A 19,883-nucleotide genomic window follows, 5' to 3' on the forward strand; every position below is an offset into this window, starting at 1 on the left:
CTGCGGGGATGCAGCGCCCCGGGGCGCGGTGCGAGCCGCCCCCTGCTCTCCCTATCACCACCCACCCTCCCTACGCGTCCCCGTCCCCGCCCGGCAGCCGCCGGGCCCTCGCTCCCCTCCCGCCCCGAGGGCAGGCGGCGGGCGCGGAGCACGCCGGGAGTTGTAGTGCCGGGACGGGCGGCGGCCGGGAGGGGCAGCGGCTGAGGCACGGTACCGGGCAGGCCGCGGCGGCGGGACCGGGACCGGGACCGGAGGGGGCTCGGGGAGGGAGGGGGGGAGGCAGAAACGGGCCGAGGGGGACGAAGCGCCGGCAGCGCCTCCTGAGGAAGCTGGGCTGTGGTGGGCGGTTTGTGTTCTCGGTGGCAGGGCTGGTCTGTGTTGCTGCAGGGAGACGGGAAGGGGGGGGGGTGGTGAGGTGAGCTACCCTCCTGTCAGCCCTCCGAATATCGAGGCTGCTCTGGCCTTAATATGGACTTAACATTAGTATTATTTTAATTTAGCTGCATTTTCTCTTTTAAGCGGCCGATGAGAAGTAACTGGTCGTAATGGGAGGCCTTAAAGGTTTAGTCTTTGATGGAAATGTTTAAGGTTACCTTTAACACATGTAACTGTGTGTGTCTGGGTTACCTCAGTGCTTGTCTCATCAACGGGTCTGCGATTGAACATGGTTTTTCACTCATATATGCAGATCTTAAAAGCAAATTAGCTTTGCTGCTTTTCTTAATGGCAGGAAAAAGATTGAGTGACATTTCTAACATATCATTTGTTTCCCAGATACAGTGATACAGACATAAAAACTGAAATTCGTTGTGTTGTTGTTTTCCTTTCATGGCCTTGGAAGTACAGTAGCTTAATTTTATTGCTCTCTGCTGTTTAGTTAAATGAAAATGGAGGACTATGAAGTATTCTGTAAGAAGCATCTTACCAGAATCCAGGGAGAGGCGATAAAGACAGAAACCTCTTTCATTGTTCAGCACAAAAATATCTCCTTCATTCAGTTCCATGGAGTTCCTGTGCTTTCGCCCCTGGTAAGGCTTCTCTTTCTTTTTCTTTCCTTCCCTGATGTGTAACCTGTGCTTTGATATGTGTGTAGTGATGCTTCTGAAGGTACAGTTCTGTTTTAAGGTACTACCTGACCGCTGCTTAGTGTAGTCTAGGCATTCCTAGCTTTAATTTTCCTAACTTTAATTTTCCAAGGTAAAGGGGTAAGTTTTTTTTCAGTTGGTTGGTGTTTTTTGTTTTGTTTTGTTTTGTTTTTTTCTGTTTGTTCGTTTCAATGACTGCTGTCATTTCTTGATTCTTCATTTATTATTGTCACATGGAGAGTGAAAATATTTGTAGTGTTAAATAGATAAATGTTAGTGCTGGGCTTAACTCTAATATTATATTGACATTCCAAATGTCAAATAATCTGTTTGTTTAAAACTGTCCAAAAATAATAATGTGAGAGTGGGAATAGGAAATACTGAGGTTGTTAAAAAGCTTTTTAATTATACTTCTTTTTCTCATGTATTTGTACCTTCCTCCTATATATTTTACAGGGTCATCAGATACGTTAAAGCTATTCTAAATTTAAACAGATCCAAGCAGAAAGCTGTTGGTAGTTTGTGTTGCAGTGATGGGAATTATGAATAGAGAGTATGTCTGACAATGATCTCCAAAAGTTGTGATGCAGATATACATTGGAGACTAGAAGAGTATATTGTAATATTTTTCATTTATAAATGGGTGCATTTTTGAATTTTCATAGAAGAAATGTATAATTTGGCTAGACACTGCTTAATTTTGGAGAACTTTATGAAACCACTTTTTGGAAATTTTGTAAATTTAGTTTTGACTTTTATCCAAACTACATATTCTAAAGTAGTAACTTAGAAGATTTTCTGATACAGGTTTTTGAAAGGATCCAAAAACTTGTTAGCTTACATTTCTGTTTGTCTGTCTCATTGTGAAATTCACCACTGGTTCAGAGGGCAAGTGCAAGCTAGTCCTTCACAGAGCTTAATAAATTGAGTGCAGGTAGGAAGGTTGGTCACAGGGCTGCCAAAAGCCCCCATCTCCATGGAAAACTGGGAAAGACCTGTCTTGCAATCTGAGTCCTGTGTCATTTGAAGTTGGCATTACAGCATGTAATGCTCATAAAAAAAAATATAAACTATCTTTTGAATTCATATTCATTAGAATGTATGCCAAAAAAGGCATTTAGTGCAACTGCATAAAAAAGTGTAATTGGTTAAAAAGAAATTGGCATTTAAAGTGTGTGCAAAATCTCAGCTTTGGTGTTGATTTTTTTTCTTCTGTTCTTAGTTTCTGTGGTTTTAATTTATTTCTTTAATTCTGTATTGTAACTTGCATTTAGTGGTATAAACCGTGTTTCTTACACTCTGTTTTGCAGCTGAACTTTGAAAAGAAAAAGGAAATAGAACAGTATAAACAGAAAGCACTGGATCTAGAGACCTGGAGACAGAACTCCAAGAAAAGAGCTTTACTGAATCGTGTTCAGGAGATTCTAGAAAATGTTCAGGTAGTGTTCAAATCCTTTTTATAGCTTTAGAGGAAACATCTCCTTACATATGCTTTGAGAAAGGGCTGGGATTTAGGTATTCACTTGTGAAATTAATAGCAGTTAACTCTCAAGAACCAGCATTTGCTAGTATTTGTGCTGTGTGACCAAATGATTGATTATTTAGCAGTAGTCTCTACATTCATTGTAATGTATGGGATTTGCTCTTCACTGCTTGTTTTGGTGTATGCAAAAGGCAGACCACACTAACTGACTGACTGTTGCTTTCGTAACGCTCAAGCAACTAGATTATAAAAGCAAACAAATGAAACTACTGTTGTTACAGCAACTGGCGTGCTTTATTTGCAAACCTGTGGTTTAATCAGAAAAATGTGTATGTGTATATGTATACAACTTCATGATTACAGAAGTAAAATTACCTTTGAAACAACTTGTAATTCAGTTGGGTGCTTTGTAATTTTACTGCAACTATTTTTTTTCTTTGGTTCTTCGGTGATGAATTCAGTAGGGTTTTAACTGAAAAGAATATTAAATACAATCAAGCAGTATTATTTGTCTTTGTTACATAGCTGTAATACAGCCTTTAAATTAACTTTTTGTTTGAATGGGTACAGTTAATGCTGAGTGTGTTGAGTTACTAAGGTGGCAAACCTCTGAGTTACCAAGCTTGTAGTGTTTACTGGAGCATGCATGGCAACAGTCACCTGACTTGGGATTTGAAGAGCAGACCAGGAACTTGCATTCAGTACAAAACTCTTTTTTTTTTTTTTTTCCCCAAGGATGTCCCCTTGATAATTGAATTGCAACATGTAGGATAACCTGTATTTTAGTGTGGAAATCCTTTTAACCAAATGCTGGCTAGAAGTACCATGTAATTTTCACTTACATAAAAGAGAAGCTACATAATGCATGAAATGTAACTAAAGTTGTTTTTACAAGTACTTAAAAAATTATATTTCAAGTCTCTGGATTAGTAAAGAAATGAAAAAAATATTTTATAGTTCTATTATCTTTAGGAATTATTTTGATTTGTTCTTAGTTGTCTGTAGGTTAATCTATTTGATGTTGAATTCTTTCAATTGCATTTCTTATTTAATATGGACGTGATTTCATATTTTAACAGGAATCTTGCAATACAATTTGAAGCCAAAAAATTATTTGAATGTATCCAAATTACTGTGTGAAGAAAAAAGCATCTTTACATTCAGATATTTTGTATCACTAAAAATTCTGAGTGGACCACTATCCACATTTATATTTTAATTCCAGTAACCTTTTTCTCATTGCATGGAGCTCCATATTGTGAGTAATTTGAAGGAAATTTGCAGTACTCAAACTGAAAATTTTTATAGGTTTTAAGGTCTCAGCATTCTCTTTTAAGTGCAGATGAAGTTTGCATTAATTTGAAAAATCAGAGATTTCATCCAAAATATGTGATATTTTTCAATTTTTATTTGCAGATCAGGAAGGGATCTATTGCAAGTGATGTGAACACATGGGAGGGTGTGAATACGTGCCCTGCTTCAGACTCAAAAGCTTTGACTGACCTCACAGCTCCATTTGATGACAATTTACCATGTTCTCCTAAACAGCATGGTCCCACAGAGCTTGAAAAGACTCCAGAACTCATGTCATCAGATACAGTGGAGCAAGTGATATCCAATGTGACAGAAGTACTTCAAGCAGCAGAAGAGAATGTTTTTTCAAAGCAAAGCGAGAGTTGCTTCTCCAAACACATACCTTGTCCAAGGGCTGCATCTCCTGATAGCACGCAGAGTAAGCTTGTGTCACACGCTTTGCAAAAGCAGGAGGTAGCAGCAGTGCCATCATCTGACAAGGAAGTCCAAGATCCGTACGCAATGAGCCTTCAGAACCTGCTGAAAAAATCCAGGGAGTACGTAGAGAAAGAGCAAACAAGGCGTAGCTCCAAAAGTAATTCAAAGAGGAGTATGAGTGAAAGTCATTCAGACAAAGAAAATGATGCGGTTAAAACACCTGATTCTGTGAAAGAGCGAGCAAAGCTTACAGGCAGAAATTCCACTGCTGTGCCGCTTGATAAGCCTAGTCTTAATAAATCAAATACCCTTCTCCAAGGTACCTCTGCTCATACCAGTAACACAAGTATGTCAACTTTATCCAGTTTTTCTAAAGTGGACATTCCTATGAGAGTTGGAACACCCCCGCTGGTGGATTCAGATTCAGATGAAGAATTAAAAAATACTTCTGCGGTTGATCGTGACAGTAGCATTGTCAGGAGCCTCATGGGATCATATACCAAATTGCCAAGCCCAGAGCCAAGCATGAGTCCTAAAATGCACCGAAGGCGCCCAAGGCCTCTATCGATGGGACACATTGTTATCAATAATCCTGTGAATGCTTATGAATTGAGCCCTAAAGGCAAGGGGAGAGCGATGGATTTAATCATGCAAGATATTGCTGATAAAAATAATGTGTCTGAATCAGTGCCAAAGTTTATGGTGGACTTCTCTATGCTTTGCCCTAGCAGAGTTCCTGGTGTCATCAGGAATTCTGCAGCTCCCTGTGATGGGCTGGTGGTTGGCAAACTAAATCGACATTCCTTTGGGCCCTTGGAAAGCAAGGGGCCGTTGTCTGCTACAGTGGAAGGACAGGTGGCCATGGACAGCAGGGGACCATATAAAGCAGAGACTGCTGCTACTACTGCAGCTCCAAAACTGAATGAGCCATTTGCTATCAGTCAGTCTACAGTAACACAGAAGCTCCTAGCAGTGCATGAAACCAAGCCATCTAGTTTGCTCGAAAATACTAAATGTAATTCTCCAGTAGAACTCAATAAATCTTACGATGTAGAAAACCCATCCCCGCTGCTAACACAAGGCAAGAATATGCATCAGCAGATGGATACTCCTAGTGTTCCCCCGGCAAATGAGCAGTTTCTGGAAAATACCTTTGAAAAGGTAAAACGTAGACTTGATTTGGACAGTGACAGTTGCCAAAAAGAAAACAGTTCCTGTGGTGTAACAGTTGGAATGGAAGAACAAGAGAAGCAGTGGTTGCAAGAACAGAAATATTCTGTGGGATCAGTTTACATTACCAAGAACGCAGCCCCTGATTCAAGTATAGTAAAAGGTAAAAGATTCATTAGTTGATGGTTTTTCCTTCAACTTAGTTCTCAGTTTATAATTTTTTAGGAAAAACCAATGATAATGTTATAATGTAGTTGTTGGTGGTTCGAAGTATGTATATATACCAAAAGAAACAGTTTGATTATGTCAGTTACCTTTTTTCAGTAATTTCATTATTTCTCTGGCTTTTAATCTCATTATTTCTCTGGTTTTTAATTAATAATGAATTATGAAATTTAAATTGCTACTTGAGCCTTTCTTAACTGCTACAGAATGGAGTCATTGCTGATTTAGGAGTCGATTGGAGTCAAAAGTCTTATAACATCTGTTGGTAACAAAAACTTGATTAAATAATTTATGAGGAAGGGCTGACTAAAACATTGTTTCTTAGTTTGGTGAATTCTGTATTTATTCTCAAGGGTGTCGTTTAACCACAAAAAATACTAAGTTCTCATCTGAATGTAGAATTTTGAACTTAGTTTTAATAAGAAAATAATATTCTATTAGACTTAAATAAGCCTACTGAAATACTCTGTGTAAATTAAAAGAAAATACCTTTTGAAAGGTAGGTTGCAAATTATTGTATAGGTATTTTCTTCCAGTTCAAGACTGTTACATTTGTGTGTGTCTCTACCACATCAAGCCAAAATGGCTTAAGTATTTTAACTCAAGTGAATGTAGGTATACTCTTCTCAGAACTAGATTTTTTGCATCTGTGTTTTAATGTAGGCTCAGTTGGTGCCACGTGCTTATCCTGCAAATATGAACATGCAAATATTTTGAAGGACTGCATTAACTGATAAAGTTCTGTGTAATACATAGTGGCAGCTTCATATCAAGGTTCTTGCAATACATAGTGGCTACTCGATGTGAATGATGCCATATTTTTTACCGATGGTGCAAATTACTCCTGTTAAAGCTTGTATACCTGTGGCAAGGATCGCATATAAAATGTTTGATGCTTGATTCTTTGTATTGTTTATATCTTCTTAGAAGAGATTTTAAAAACTAAAATGTTGGCCTTTGAAGAAATGAGGAAGAGGCTTGAAGAACAGCATGCACAACAACTGTCGATTCTGATAGCTGAACAAGAGAGAGAACAGGAGAAACTGCAGAAGGTAAAGCAAAAAAAGACGAAAAATTCCAAGCTGAAGTCATGTGTGTTGAAGTTTGTCAGGAAGCAATTGGTTTTAAAGTGTATATTCTGTTGCTTTGCAGTCTTAGAAAACCAGTCTTACAGTTGATTCTTTAATTTATAGGAACTGGAAGAACAGGAGAGGAAACTGAAGGGAAAGAAGGTTGCTACAACAGAAATAGAAATTTCCAAAGTGAACATTAACAGTAGGATGGAGTTGGAGTGGAGAAAAAGCGAAAGTGGCTTACTGGAAAGTGTGCAGTCTCAGCTGGAGACAGTCCATAACACAAACTCAACCAGCATTGGTAAAACTTAGAATATAATTAAATATTGTGAGATGTTTTGCTCTGGGGTGCTTGACTGAACTGACTGCCCAATGTACTAATAGAAACAGGGCTTCTGTTCACACCTTTTGTCAGCTGCTGCCTTCAACTGCTGACAGCATATGTAAAACAAATTTTATTTTGCAAGTTTTTCTGGGTGGCAGTTTCAGCCATTCTTGTACTGTTCCATGTGTTGCATCTGCATAGAGTTGTTAAGGGAAATATTTGAGTAAGGCAAGTTAAAAGTAAATTGATCCGGTCAAGGATGAGGACATGAATTTGCATCGTGTCACAGAACGTTCATCCTGATGCACGTAGCTGTGGTCTAGTGCTCTTGTGTGGGAGGATTAGAAGGGCTCTACCGGGGGGTCACGTCTGTAAGGATGTACAGCAGTAGTCAATGGCACGTCTTGCCTGTTCCAGTGTGTTATGAAATGTTTGTTCTTTTTTTTTTCCATTGGTTTATCTAATTTTGCTCTGAAATGAATCAAATTTTCAGATTGCTTCTTGCCTGTAATTGACCTTGTAAACAAAGTTGCTACCTCTGAGCTGAGTTCTGCTTCTGGACTGTTTTAAGGTGCACTTCTCAAACAGATGGAAAACTGATGTTTTAACAGGAGAAGAGCGAAGGAACTTTGAGAGTAAAATTTCTGAACTACATGATTATGATTATTTATTATTCATCTTTAGATGCCATGTTAGCAACATGAAACTCTTCAAAACTGCTTTTTTTGAGATGTTTTATGGATAAGATTTTGTGTAGCAACTTTAATATTATGTGAGTGATCTTTTTTTTCGTGCTGTAGCATACAGATATTTTTTCTTCCAATATGGAAGTATTATAGTCCACAATGTGAATAAGAATAGCTAACAGCACTGGGAGCCTCTCTGTTCTTTCCAAAAAGACTTCCTGACTGCAGCCTGAATTAAAAGTTTGTGTGTGATTGATTTTTTTTTTTCCTAATTAGTTATTTTTATGGAGTGCTGTCTTATGTTTTGTTCTTAAGTACAGTAATTGCATCTGATCTTGTATATAGAGCTCTGTGTGTATTTGTATGCATAGTCATTACTTTATGGAAAGAAATCTGTGTGTTAAACTGTACATTCTGCTTTGCATGCAGGTTTTGCCCATACTACAACACCTAACACCTTCACTTCAACAAGTGAAACTTCATTCTACCTCTGGGGACCATCGGGTAGTGGAGTTATAAAAACCTCAGTATCTAGGCCAAGTAACAGGATCAAAACTAGGTGGGCTCAGGTAAGGAAAAAATTTATTTATAAATTTAAAAGTCCTTTAGTTTTTGTAAGATGCTGGCAATTCTGTAATAGCTGTATAGTAATAAATTTCACTGAAAAGTTTGGTATCCCTTCCTCTATTGACTTAAATTACATGGGACAACTGTATAGCATGTTTTTCTTGCTATTACTATATGCAAAATAATCATATGACAGTATATTGCTTCTGCTAAATTAATACTGTAGTGGGTACTTCTGGCCTAGCCACTAGCCAAAACTTTTTACCCTTATCAACAGCTTGTTTCTTACTTCAAAACTTAAGTAACTGATGTTATTTGAGAAATAATTATTAACTTCTGCTTTGTTTATTCAATGTTTAGAAAATGCTACTTTTCTTTTAAGGTTTTCAGTCCAGAGATACAAATGAAGTTCAGTAAGATAACTGCTGTGGCAAAGGGATTTCTTACTCGTAGACTCCTGCAGACAGAAAAACTGAAACATCTTAAACAAACTGTAAAAGTAAGATCCACACTTTTAATTATGTGGTTTCTCCTCCTGTTGAGTATGTTCTTTTTATCTTTCTTTCTCTCCTGTTGTCAATTGACAGTTGAAGTAATGCATTTCCTGCTTTCAGAAGAATTTAGTAGTATCTGCCATTTGAACACATTTAAGTGCTGCATTGCTTACTGTCATAAGGTCCAAGTAAAAGACAACCTGCACTACGCAAAAAGTTTGTGATGATTCCTTGGTTGTGAAGGATTACGCTTGGTGCTTAATCTCATTTCCCCCTCTCCCCCAGGACACTATGGAGTTCATAAGGAATTTTCAGTCTGAAGCCCCATTAAAAAGAGGAAGTGTTTCAGCACAAGATGCATCCCTTCATGAAAGAGTAATGGCTCAGGTGACATAATTTAAACTTCCTTTTTCTTTCCTAGCTATTCTGCTTTTGTAAAAAGAAGTTGGTTGTTCATGTGTGGTAGTATAAATACATGAAACTTTCACAGTGGCTTTATTCAAAAGAAAAAGTTTAAACTCTGTGAAGAAAAGATTAGATTTTTCTGCTGACACATTAAGAGGGATTTCTAAATTACCTTTTAAAGCGTTTTGTCTAAACGGAGTTTGGTGATCATTTCCACAGGAAAGTTAACTATTTTATAAAATTTTTAACTATTCTTTCTAGCTGCGAGCTGCTCTGTATGACATCCATGACATATTTTTTACAATGGAGGCATCTGAAAGAATGAGTATTCTGCGTCATGATCGTGAAGTTCGTAAAGAGAAAATGCTCAGGCAAATGGTGGGTTATAGTCACAACAATGCAAAATGCTTTTTCTTTTTTTTAGAGTTTAAATATGTTTTGCTTTTAAGAGACTTTTTTTTGCTTTTAAGAGACTCTTCCTGACAAAGTAAAAAGTTTACAATCTTAATTGTTAAATTGTGCTCGTGTAATTATTAAAAGTTAAAAATAATAAGAAAAATCACTGCAGTAGGAGATACCTGTCTTGAAACTTTTAGTGCATAGACATAATAAACAGTGAAAAACATGATGAAAGTGACAATGAGGTTTCGGACTTTAAGAATTTGTTATGCCACACAAGCCTTCTTGATCTGGTAGTATAAGGAAGATTCTTTGATTTTAAAGAAGATAAAAATCTTGAATTTAGCCTGAACGTGAACTTTGTACTGAAAAGAGAAAAATTTAAAATATAGCAATATTTTTATTTGTTTGTAAAGTAGGGTCAGGTCAGATGAGGTTAAGCTCAACTAAAACATTATTGAGTGTTGCTGTTGGTTGTTTTTGCCTTTATAGGATAAAGTAAAGAGTCCAAGAGAGAGAGCAACGCTTTCAACAGCTACGCAGAAATCTCTGGATAGGAAAAAGTACATGAAGTATGTGCAGATCTCCCTTTGGTGGGTGGAGGGTGCAAGAGGATGGGTAGGAAGAGTAGGAAATAGTGAAAATAAGTTTTTTTGAAAAACAGATTATTTGGAAACCAACATCCCTTCTAAGAAGAATGAATAAAAAAGCTTCAGGCATGTGGTGTATTACCACTTGTAGCAGTTCCGTCTTAATTTTGAGAGACTTCTTGCCCCTATGGGCAAAACGGTTGTTCCAGGTTGTACATTTACAGCGTATTTCAGTGGTGATCAAAAAAACCTCTGTGCACTCAATTTATGGTTGACTTCTGTAGGTTATTTTATCAAACTTTCCAAAGTACCTAGCAAGAGAGATACTTGGTAGACTATCTCTGGCAAGGAGTATTTTTGGGGTGGTGGCAGACATCTGTCTACTGTAAAGCAGTGGACAGAATAGAAGTGTTACGCTCACTCATGCATAAAAAGTGGTTATCTGTAGAACTATTCTGGCAGTATTACATGTAGATGTAGATTCTGTTGCTGGTTTTCTCTTGCTATTTATGTTTAAGACTTACATGATGATTTTGTGACTTAAATATGCTTCAAAACTGTTGTTTCTCTAGGGCTTCAGAGATGGGAATGCCAAGTAAAAAAATAATCATAAAACAAAAAAGTCCTGAAAGCCGGTGAGTGAAGATTACTCTTATTATAATGCTTCTAAAGAACTGTCTTATAATGTTAGATTCTTTGATCTTTGTTGCTTGTTTGTCATCAATCAGCTTGATTTTAGCCATTATTATGGCATTAATGAAATCAGATTTAGTGTGGTCTGAGAAAAGGGGTTATTACTTCTGAAGTTAGAAAATACATTTTTTTAATTTTCCTCAAAGTCGGTTCAGAAATTATTTGTTTACGGTTTTAACTCTTTATGTTCAGGTTCAAGGTTTCTCTCAGATACCCTATTAGTATCTCTTAAGCTTTACTTTTGTGTGTGTGCCTTTGCTTTAAATAGCTAGTGAAAGTAGTATTTTTACTATGGAATTTTAATTCTTGCCACTTTTGCCCACATGTCAGAGCCTGCTAGCCATTCTGAAACTTGCTGCGTGAAAGATGATGCATAATTCAGTATACCTTGTGAGATTTTATTTTATATTTTTTTAAGAGGGGAAAAAAAGCACTAATAGAAGTTTGTGTTTTAACAGAGTACTTCAACCAAATCAAGGACAGAATGCCCCAGTTCATAGATTGCTTTGCAGACAAGGGTAAGGACACAGCATGTTCTTGGCCTAACGTTAAAAGTAAATGCAAAGTGCAAGAACACAGTAATTTCCAAGTAATATTTAGACTTAATGGTGCAACTGTTGTTCAAAGGCAAAATAATTCTCACAGTACTTTGAGAGTGTTGAAGCTTTATTTTACCTTGTACTGCAAGAAAATACTTAGTGTTATCATCCTCTTGTGTATTGTCTCCATTTACACCGTGTTTTGACATTTCTATTTGTAACATTCATTCCATGAAGCTTTGCTTCCACTTAATGAAATATATGTATTTTTAAATGTAGACTGTAATGCCACAGTATCTGAACTGAATCACTTTCTTGTACAGAGTTTTAAAATTCTCTGGAGAGATGTTCTCTTACGTAATGTATCTTCTTAAGCCTTAATAATGTCAATAGGTGTTGTGCGCATAGAATCATTAAGGTTGGAAAAGACCTCCAGGATCATCTGGAGGAGCCTATATGCGATGGCGTAAAAATGATTTAATGCCAAATAGTTTGATAGTGTCTTTATATGTTTGGATACGATCTTTCAACATTGATGCAAGTGACTTATTAACTCTTTTATATTTAATTAGAACCCCTAAGACCTCAATGAAGGGGGTTGAGCAAAATAGAAAGAAGGCCTCAGAGAGCAGAGTGTCTAACAAGGCTGTTCCAGGTGTGTAGAAAATTGGTGCTTGGATCGTATAGTAAATAAGTTACTAGTATCGAGAAAAAATAGATGGGGGATATATTGTTTTCCTGTTCTTGTGCACCTGCTTTGCTGTGTCTTAAATCTAACCTGTCTCTTCAGACATGCACTGGTAACTTAACCATCCACTGTAAAGTTCTGTAAATGTGGGGTATAGAATGTACAACATAGCTCATTTGATTTCATTTGCCAGATGCCCAACCATAAGTAATTTTTCCAAATATATTCACTGTAACTGTTTGAGAGGCTAATAGTCAAACTAGAGTTGGATCGATTGTGTCATTGCAGTTCTGTACCTGTGTAACTTGTCCTTCCAATAGGCTTTGTTTCGAAGACAGGACAGTTTCAGAAGACTTGCCAGTGGGCATTTAGTCTCCATAGGCTGAGACTTAAGTTTCTACTGTAGCATCTTACAGAATGTGTGAGTCTTAATGAGGCAAAAATAATACTCCAGAAGTGGAGTATTCCTGAGCTTGCATACAGAGATAACTGGTTGGTTACCTTTTTAATAAGAAGGTTTGATAATAGTGCCAGACCTCTCTGTTTTCAGCCTGTTCAGGCATGAAGAGAATAAAACTATGAAATATCTTTTGCAATTTCCATTTTTTAATCTGATTTCAAATTTCTTAAGTGACAAGCATTTATTTATCAACAGATGAGTTGATTTGGAGTTTTAAAAGCAGTTTAAGATCTTTATTACACTTTGCTCTCAAAGGAGAGTTCCACAAGTCAAGTATAAAACAATTAGGAACTTCTGGGCTCAAGAAGTCAAACTATAATGTGGCAGAATTTCAGCTCCTTCTCATGGTGTTCTGAAATAACATTGTGTATTAAGTATCAAATCTTTCCTAGAAGGAAGATTCTGCACTTACTGCTGGCCTGGAGCAATGCTATAGGGAGTACCTCTGTACTATAGTGCAGAGTGTGCGCTGTTCAAACGATCTGTTTTCTCAGAAATGATTGTCCTTGTACTTTGTGAAGCCTAGATAAGTGTCTGTAGAAAGACATACACTAATAAGAAACCATGCATATACATCTTTAGTACATACATCTACATTTCATTTTGAAAGGAAATAAAGGGGATGGGGGGAGGAGCAAATGATGAGATCCCAACCAAGGTTGGTTTGTTTTATTTTTCAGTTACCAATTCTCCTGGCAGTGTTGTCACCACTACTGTGCAGCAAGGCAGTTACACAGTTGCACTCAAAATTAGCAAAGATTGTAAATAATCTCTCTGAAATAGAAAGAAGAATATTAAGCAAGCAATATAACTGTAGCAAGCAAAGGTAACCATATGGCAGTTACTATTTGCAAGTTTGATGAAACGATCAATAACCCTTTCAGTTACAAAATTACAGCAGTTGTAAAGAGTAGTGATGAAAGGATGGTGTCAGTATCAAGCTTAGCATTGATTAGGGATCTGGATGCTTCCCCAGTCTCATATAATTGATGTTTGGGGTTGTGCTGGGTCTGTCTAGGCTGGAGTCACCTTTCCATGCAGCAGCCCACACAGTACTGTGCTCTGCTGGAACAGCACTGGTATCACTCCAGTGTTGTGTCTATTGCTGTGTAGTGCTGCCACAGCATCAGGACTCGTTCCAAGCCCCCAAGAGCCAGCAGGCTGGGGGTGGGCAAGTGATGGGGAGGGGACATCACCAGGTCAGCTGACCTAACCCAACCAAAGGGATATTCCATAACACCTGATGTCACACTCAGCAATAAAAGGGGGGCTCTCATGGGGGAAGGGGCTGTTCCTCCTGAACAACCGCTATGCATTTTGAGGCCCTGCTTCCCAGGATGTGGCCAAACATCGCTCGTTGATGGGAAGTAGAGAGTAATTTTTTTCCTTCTCTCTGTGCTTCCGCACGGACTTACTGTTTCTTTTGTTTCTTTTTCTCCCCATTCCCTTTCCCTTTAATTAAACCTTTCTCATCACAAACCTTGAGCTCTCTGTGCTGTATTTTCTCCCCCTTCCTCTTTGAGGAGAGGGAGAGTGAGAGAGCGGTTGTGGTGGAGCTTGGCTGCCCACCCAAGTAAAACCACCACAGGGGTGTGATGATCTATTGCATTTTTTACATTTAAGTCTGACATCCAGTTAAAACATTCACTGTCACTCTCCAGCATTGGCACTGTGTGTTGCTCTGCTGAGTCCCCAGGTCCGTCTTAATTGCAATTATCTAAGTTCTGACAGTTAGTACCAGGCAATGGAAGGAATCCTTTGGAATATATCTCTAAATTTCTCATTGCCGTTCTTTATTGCTACGTGTTGACTATCTGGAAAGCTGTGTAATGCCTCCTGTTGTGACCTTAGAACACAAAGTAGATGATTTAACCAGTTGTAACTGGAACTAGACAGCATACACAATATAACCTCAATTCAGTGTTTTAGACATCACATAATTTCCTGTGGTATTTAACAGACCACGTGGAAGTACTGGTATTAAATAAGTTAGACTACTTATACTACACATGTAGTAGAAAGGCATTCTGAAATTACTAGATGGGGAATGTTTGGCATGAAAGAAATCTGCATAACTTTGCATAATGAAGAATACCTTAAGTTGAATATATTTAATGTGGTTTTCTGTATATAGGCATTAATTTGAATAGTGAAAGATTTGGCAGTATGTTGAATATATTTGGTTTTAGTGAAGTAAGTTTCTTTTCAAGACAGATTCTTGAAAGTCAACTGTAGTAAGGCAACAAGTTTTGTCTGAGAGAGACCATAGAGAAACTATAATCTCAAGTCATTTTGAAAAGAAATGACATACTTATATCTGTAACTATGCTAAGTCTGCAAACTCTTAACCCATAATATTTCTATTTTGTTTATTGTCCTCATTCATCCCTAACTCGCAGTTAAATCCCTAATTTGCAGCTTGTTAGAGGGGCAAAAGGGAAGAAGGATTAGTAGAATACAGATATCCTAGATGTCACTTAAGCATTCAGAGTAGGTGTGAGAGAGAACTTCAGAAGAAGACGGTGATGGAGCCATCAAACTACTTTTTTTTTCCCCTTCTTTTGACTGTTCTTTTAACTTCTGTCAACAAAGTGCTTTGTAGTTCCAATACCACTCTGATTGCTGTCTTTTTCTAGCACAAAGGTATTTTTCTTTAATAGGTGGTCTTAAATTTAGTTTTTGTTGTGTACTCCTTGAATCCAAAGGTCTGTACTAAAGAGAGAACCTAACCTATGAAGTCATCCTTTTGTTTGTTTTTGTTTTAACGGGGCAAAGAAGCTCAGTCAGCAGCTTGCAAGATGTGCTAGGCAGGGAATTTACAGGGGGAGATTAGGCAGGGGGGAGAAAACTAACTTGAAATATGTCCACTTATTTCCTAATAGTGAAACATTAATAAAAGTGGGCTGATTCAAAACTATGTGCTTATTTTCTGTTTGTGAGATTTTTATATAACTTGGAGTGCACACAAGGAGAATTATGAGGGTAGTTTTCAATCACTACTAAAACATTGTGCTTGTCAGCCTGGTTGTTTGTCATATGGGATCACAGGTGAGCTGAAGAATACAGCACAGGTGAGTGCTGGGCCAGCAAGAATGTCTTTTTGCGTAGTGGGGAACAGTGTTCAGATGTCAGGGATCCTGCTGTGGTGAGGTCTCTGGGGGCATTTCCAAAGCTGCTTTGCACCGTGCTGAATGAAGCTCTTGGGCACCTGTAAGTAACCACTCTGACTCTGACAGAGTAACTGAAAATCCTAAAAAAAAAAAAAAAAAAAAAAAAGACTGGCACCTATTTGTCACATTTGTTTAATTGCCTGGTAACTGTTTCTTTTCCATGGCTGTCTTCCATTTTCACTGCTCTGCACCATGTGATACAACTTTCACTGCTTTCATGTAAATGTTTGCTCACATTGCTGGACACTCTCAATAACTGCCTGAACCTAATGAATGCTGAATTGTGCTTCTTTTTAGCAGCCTGCAGTGCTAAACCCTTATCACTGGAAGATAATTGTGCTATGCATAGTGTAATATGGCTTTCTAAATATGTATATATTTAGAAATTTGTTACACGTGGAGAGATTTTTATTTTACTTTTTAATCCTAAGCAGCTTTCTTTTTATTATAAGGGCTTTTTGCCTGATGAAGTTATTCATACTGCTCTTTTAATCCTGGTTGTGTTTGTCAACATATGGAAACCTACAACTGTTCTCCTGAAAAGACAGTTCATTTGTATTAAGATTTGAGTATTCTCTGGTGCGAATATTATTTTTTTTTTAATAAGTTATTGAAGTCTCTTTATGCTTAACAGTAAAGTTGCTGCTGAGTTATAGTTATCTGATAGCTAATAACTGCATTAGGAGTGTGGCAGATGCAAAGTATTTAATTCAAGTCATGCAAAGTAATTTAAATCAACAATTCCTATAATATTTTACCAAAGAGGTTTTGGCGAGTGAAGGTGTGGTGAGTGCAAGATTTGGTCCTTTCCTCTGTGTAACGCATGTGTGGGATGTTGCAAAAAGACAAGGCTATTGTTGTGGCAGCACGGGTGCATCTTGGTTTTGGCTGCTACTTCTTTGTGTCCCTTTCTCAGTTTTGGAGCTCTCTTTCTCAGATTTAGCAAGAAGTTCTTCCCATTTGCAGCTGCTTTCACAGAAAGTTGGATCACAAGATGGGAAAGGAGCTTATCTGTGAGAAGAAACTATCAGTGAAACTTTGCTTTTTGCCTATGCCTTATACTTGCTTCCCTCTGGCTCATGCACACTTTTCTCCTGAACCTGAAAATTACTCATCTCTGGGAGTTGCTATGCATTCAGAACAAGTGCAACAGAAGGGAGATGTGTTTTTGTGTGAATGTCTGAGGAAGAGAGTTTAGGCCCACATTCCAAGAAACCATAACGAAGATAATTAGAAATACTAAGGTCAACTTAAAATGTTAACTGCCTATGCTTTGCATTATTCTTGCTCTGTCACTACCTCTTTGTTTATTAATGTGGGAGGTGGGAACAGAAAAGTTGTCTTAAATATTTGACTTTGTATAGTATTTTCTTAATTGATAATCTGTTTAAAAGTAGTACATGGAATAGTTAATCATATTTAATCTGTCGTGATAATGTTACAAACAGACTTTTTAAAAATTTGCAAATTATAGTTGTACATCTTTTATATTAGCAGAAAAGACAATGGAACAATTACTGGGGAAGGAAAAACTAGAATGTGTTGTTACTTTCAAGCCTTCTAGTAGTTTTAGTAACCTGTTTTACTTACATGTTTGTAAGGCATTTCAAGTGTAACATTATGAAAATTCATTTTCAAAGTAGGCACTGAACGTATAATAATACTTTAAAATTTTGTCTTTTCAGCTATATTTGTTAGATAATCTTGTTTCAAAAGCAGTAGTATCAACTGTGAAATGGTAATATTTCTACTTTGTTTTTAGGAGCATATGCAGGAAGAACCCAAAGAAAGAAGCCAAATGTTGTGACAATTTAAGACGACAGCACTCGCTGGGATAAACAGGCTATTTTTTAATGATGACATTCTCAGCACTGATTCAAGTATTTTATGCCCTAAATGTTTATGTATATTCAGAAATGATAAACCTGCTTTGTTTTTTTCCAGATGATGACATATTCATACAATCATATTTAAGTAATAAAGGGCTGCAAAGCTCTAATACAGTGGAAAATTGCATGTTAAACTTATTAGATCTTCATACTACTGTGTACACATAAGATTCATAATGTTAAAGAAGACCATAGAGCAACATTAAGTTAATTCATGACTTAACACTATGTAATTCTTGTATCTCTCATACAATTTTTGTATGACTTAAAATTGCAAGTTCTGTGTATGGTTGGCACCATAAATATGCATATATATTTTTAGTTTCATACCATAAAGTTAAATCAGTTAAATAAGAAAAAAAAATCTTAAACAAAACTGAGCACTTTGGTCAGTGAATTTGTCAGCAGCCTTTCTGAATGGATTTGTGTAAATGCAATTACCTAACTTCATGTCTGCTGAGTTTCACAGGTATGGATCCAGATTAACTACTGGACAGACAGATGTACTTGCAATGACTGTACCGAAACTGCCCCTTTATACACATGGTAGATCAAACCATTGTACTGGAAGTCCTATGATTTTTTTTTCCTTCCTGTCTGTGGCACTTTGTTACAGAAATAATTTTAGCTGAGATTAAGAGAAGTATATGTTCAACAAAAACATGAGAAGGCAAGATTTTAATTGTTTTATCGTTTCAGACTTGCACACGATTGTCTATAATAATGATTCATATGACTTATGTTTTCTTTTTGACGACTGCAGTTTTTCTGAGCAGTTTCTCTTGTACCATGATCTAACAGCCCTTGTACTGAAATCATGTTTCCTGGTTTCAGAGGGGTAAAAACCTCTACCAAAACCCAAGGAAAACAGTCTCTCATTTAAGAAAATCTAATACTGAAATATCATGTTCATATTTTGTCTTGGTTGTCATACTGATGGATATTATTCTTCAACATGAGGGGAGTGGAAGTCTCTAAGTTCTTTCTCTTAATGAACTGGTGATGGGATTTTAACATTAGAAACCAGAGGAAAAACTTGGCTACTTAAGTCTTTGCAGTGCTTACTTCTTTGCTCTTTTACTGTAGAACTAGGGAACTGATTACTTAAATGTGAAATGGGTTATATTTTGTTTTCTTCCTAGTATCAGTACAGTGCAACCTTGGAGGCTTTGTAACATGTGGACACTGATAAAGGAGAAAAAAAGACTGATAAATTTTGTTGGGTTAAACAGTAACTTTAAAAAGGAGGATTAATAGTAAGATGAAGAGAGTTATCTTCAGCAACGAACAAGTTGGCTTGCTTGTGGCACTAGTTGTGACCTCTATAATAGTAAGTGTGTCCTCTGCAGCTAGTTACATTGTTTAAAAACAAATGTTTTGTACCAGGTGATACCAGATTGCTTATGTAGAAAAAGCAAAATACTTCCTAAATACTTTGAAGATGTCACTGCACAGTGGCTCTGTGCTGTAACTTTTATTTGAAAGCTTCCGGGTGCCTTCCCTAATGGTGCAAATGTAACAGTTTATGCCAGTGGAGAACCTGCCTCCTTCATATAAATTCTATGGCTCTTTAAAAGTTCAGATGTAATCCAAAAAATGCCTGAGACAAGCTTCCTGCTTACTGAGTAGTCATCAAAATGCTAATTTGATTTCCTTTGTTTGGAAACTGCAGAAATAGGAGTGGAAAACATCTCAAAGGGAAAAAAAAAAAGACAAGTGTAACCTGTGCCGCAGGTGGCAAAGCTTGCTGTTGATATATCAGAGCTAAGGACTGATGCTTTTAAAGGATGTTTTATATACTGTATTTATTATTAGCATAGTCAATATGTTGACATAAAGATAGGTTTAGTGTGTGAGTAAAAATGAATGCTTACCTTCAGGTCAGGTTTCACACCTGAGCCTCTTTTACTTTAAGCATGTTTCCAATGTGTGTAATAAGACCTTGTAGCACAACTTCGTTTGTTTTTAATGAACTTTCATGCGGCCTTTCTCTTGACAAGTGCCAGAGTTTGTTTTTTGTACTTGATCTGTGTTTTTTATTTATACATACTTAATTTATCTGACTTTTTATTTTGTGTGCAACTGTAATATCATTACAGAAGTGTATTTATTTTTGTACTTTCATTTTCACCGGTCTTGCTTTTTACTTAAACATGTTGCACAATAAACCTGCAATCTTTCAAAAGATTGTGCTATTTGTTTGTTTTCCCC

General features: G+C 37.1%; 1 protein-coding gene across 3 annotated transcripts; it reads left to right on the forward strand.

Moving 5' to 3' along the window:
- The first annotated feature begins 128 nt into the window (after nucleotides 1-128).
- CCP110 (centriolar coiled-coil protein 110) lies at nucleotides 129-19,849 on the forward strand. 3 transcript variants are annotated; one of them, XM_082772242.1, is made up of 15 exons: nucleotides 129-205; nucleotides 878-1,028; nucleotides 2,396-2,524; nucleotides 3,985-5,632; nucleotides 6,622-6,746; nucleotides 6,888-7,068; nucleotides 8,208-8,347; nucleotides 8,728-8,844; nucleotides 9,125-9,226; nucleotides 9,506-9,622; nucleotides 10,136-10,215; nucleotides 10,806-10,868; nucleotides 11,385-11,444; nucleotides 12,038-12,120; nucleotides 17,546-19,849. In XM_082772242.1, exons 2-15 carry the CDS (start codon nucleotides 882-884, stop codon nucleotides 17,596-17,598), a joined length of 3,045 nt encoding a protein of 1,014 aa, XP_082628368.1. In that variant the 5' UTR covers nucleotides 129-205; nucleotides 878-881; the 3' UTR covers nucleotides 17,599-19,849. The 3 variants fall into 3 exon arrangements, with proteins under 3 accessions (XP_082628368.1, XP_082628370.1, XP_082628369.1); XM_082772244.1 differs by lacking the exon at nucleotides 129-205 and adding an exon at nucleotides 308-339; XM_082772243.1 differs by lacking the exon at nucleotides 129-205 and having other exon boundaries at nucleotides 484-1,028.
- The last annotated feature ends 34 nt before the right edge of the window (nucleotides 19,850-19,883 follow it).

This window comes from Aythya marila (assembly GCF_965140915.1).
Source record: "Aythya marila genome assembly, chromosome: 15".
In the NCBI taxonomy this organism is placed as follows: Eukaryota; Metazoa; Chordata; class Aves; order Anseriformes; family Anatidae; genus Aythya; species Aythya marila.